Genomic DNA, 2,166 nt, shown 5'->3' on the forward strand with positions numbered 1-2,166 from the left:
GGTGTCAGCGCCGCAGGCCAAGGTAGATGTATGCCAGGCGCGTCGCTGCGTAACAGTGTTTCGTGAGGTATCGCGAAGCCTGTTACGCGAGACGTGGTCTGGCGAACATCTACCTTGTAGTAGTACAACTACCAACATTAGATTGAATAGTGAAAAGGTCAGCCATGAGAATGGTTTATTGTGGTTGACCTTTAAAAACTTCCGATGGTTCTTCTCCAATGCACTCAGGCAGATTTGACAACCATTTCTTGTCAAATTTAATTAGTGCGTGAGAATATTTGAACGTGATTAATAATGGCATGCCCGTAGGCGCGGCATCGTCAGTTATTGTTATTTATAAAAGTATTCAAACCTTAAAATTTGACATATAAATTTTGAAACAAACCAACACAGCAAGTGTGCAACTCCAAGTTACATACGTGCCAATGTTCATCTCCCAATTTCCAAATTTCACATGTTTATGTGCTCCAATAACTTGTTCTACACCCGTAAGTGTACATTTTCGAATCTGATATTGACTCTTTTGGATAAATGTTCTATCCAGTAACACTATTAGCGGTGTAAAATATGGTTTCGATTAGATAAAATCTTCAGCCTCCCCAGCGGCCTCAAAGCTTAGCATGGAGCTCTTATGGGAAAAAAGAATAAAAACTGAAATTTTCCATAGGAGGGCTCCTGTCGTATAATTCGCTGTTTTAATTTTTAGAAATGCAATGTACTTGTAAAAACGCCTCCGGAGATGTGCTACTTGTGGCCTTTCAATTCATATGTACCCAGCTTGTATGACCAAAAATTGCAATTTTGACGCGCAGAATCCGCTTCTTTGACAGCCCCGTGGTCCTGAAAAACAGGTGCTCATATGACAAGTAGCACATCTCCGAAATCATCCTGCACTAAAAAAACTTTTCGGATATTTCCAACACATCCATCTCTTGATTCATGATTGTAATTCAAAAATTTTAAACTATCATATTTAACAACAATTTTTCAAACCTAAATTATCAAGAACTTTTTTTAAATGAGAAACACTGATACAAATGACATGTCCTCAACTGACCTGTCCTGACAGTGCCTAGTGTAAAGACTATTTTCCCAAACCCTTCCATTCACAGGTCTGCCCACCTAAACGGGTTGGCCTTTGAAAACCCACTGGGTTGGGAATTGAATATAACAGTTGCCACTGGGAAATTATAAACCTTATGGGCTCGGAAAATCTTTAATATTTTTTACAGTGTACATCGATACGAAAATGCCGTAGAGCTTTCAAAAATACTCGAAGCGTCACAATATCCCACTTCTTGCCAAGCTCCCAGCCAAATCAAGTTGCCCAGGGAGCAAAACGCAGCGGGCAACGAGGTTTGGCGGCAGAGCGAGCCTAGCCTCTTTTGTCTTGTGACGATGTGAGTTACAAAAATTGGTTGCGTTACTTCCCTTCATGTACCTGGGGTTGACTGTCCATAATACACATATCTCAAAACTCACATGTCGTAATAGCCTTTGGGGATATTAGAAGCCTCTTTCCGCTGTAGGACGCAATAGGTAGAATGGCGTCCTTGGAGTCGTCGGCGTTTACTAACCCTACTGACAAAGAGTCTACTCGGGCTGTGACACGGAAATTGTATAATGATGCAGTAAAACCCTGGAATCCACTGGGATAGTCCTGGAACACAAGTCATTCGAGTCACCGACATATACCATACGGCAAGCAAATTAGGAGTCAAATTTCGCGCTCTGAGATGTAAAGAAATTCCAGCACGGATGGAGCCGTGGAATGTTGGTATTGAATGTATCCGATGTGTGTTTTCAATCATCCTTGAACAGGACGTTCGTTACACGCCACCCCTATGCTGCTAGAGGTGTGAAAAATCCCATGAACACACTGTTCAATCCTTTCAAACAAACTAGTTTTCAGGCCGCCCTTCTGCTTTTAAAAAGCATTAAAGCGGGCTTATGCAACCGCTCTCGTGTCCGTCCGTCCTTCGTCCGTGCCCGGAATAAGAGGAAGGAGATGAGCTAGAGGTCTACAAATTTCAGGGTATCGTAGGGTAGGCCATTCCAAATAAAAAACGATTTCGAGGTAACAGATTTAAAGTAATTCCTTTGTGTAATAATGGCGCTGTGCAAAATTTAGGCGCTCTGCGACAACGGTTAGGGGTCGCGCATTGG

At 42.2% G+C, this 2,166-nt stretch overlaps 1 protein-coding gene across 3 annotated transcripts in view; it reads right to left on the reverse strand.

Moving 5' to 3' along the window:
* Positions 1–2,166, reverse strand: part of LOC113214135 (low-density lipoprotein receptor-related protein 12) — a 68,871-nt gene that overhangs the window by 4,198 nt on the left and 62,507 nt on the right. For 2 of the 3 annotated variants that reach the window (XM_052272700.1, XM_052272699.1), the window contains one exon: positions 1,483–1,660. The exons of the other annotated variant lie outside the window; for it this stretch is intronic. In XM_052272700.1, the coding sequence (XP_052128660.1) occupies positions 1,483–1,660 (178 nt within the window). The remainder of the gene's footprint in view (positions 1–1,482; positions 1,661–2,166) is intronic. 3 annotated transcript variants of the gene reach the window in all.

The sequence above is a fragment of the Frankliniella occidentalis genome, unplaced genomic scaffold (genome assembly GCF_000697945.3).
Source record: "Frankliniella occidentalis isolate FOCC.00 unplaced genomic scaffold, Focc_3.1 Scaffold219, whole genome shotgun sequence".
Lineage (NCBI taxonomy): Eukaryota > Metazoa > Arthropoda > Insecta > Thysanoptera > Thripidae > Frankliniella > Frankliniella occidentalis.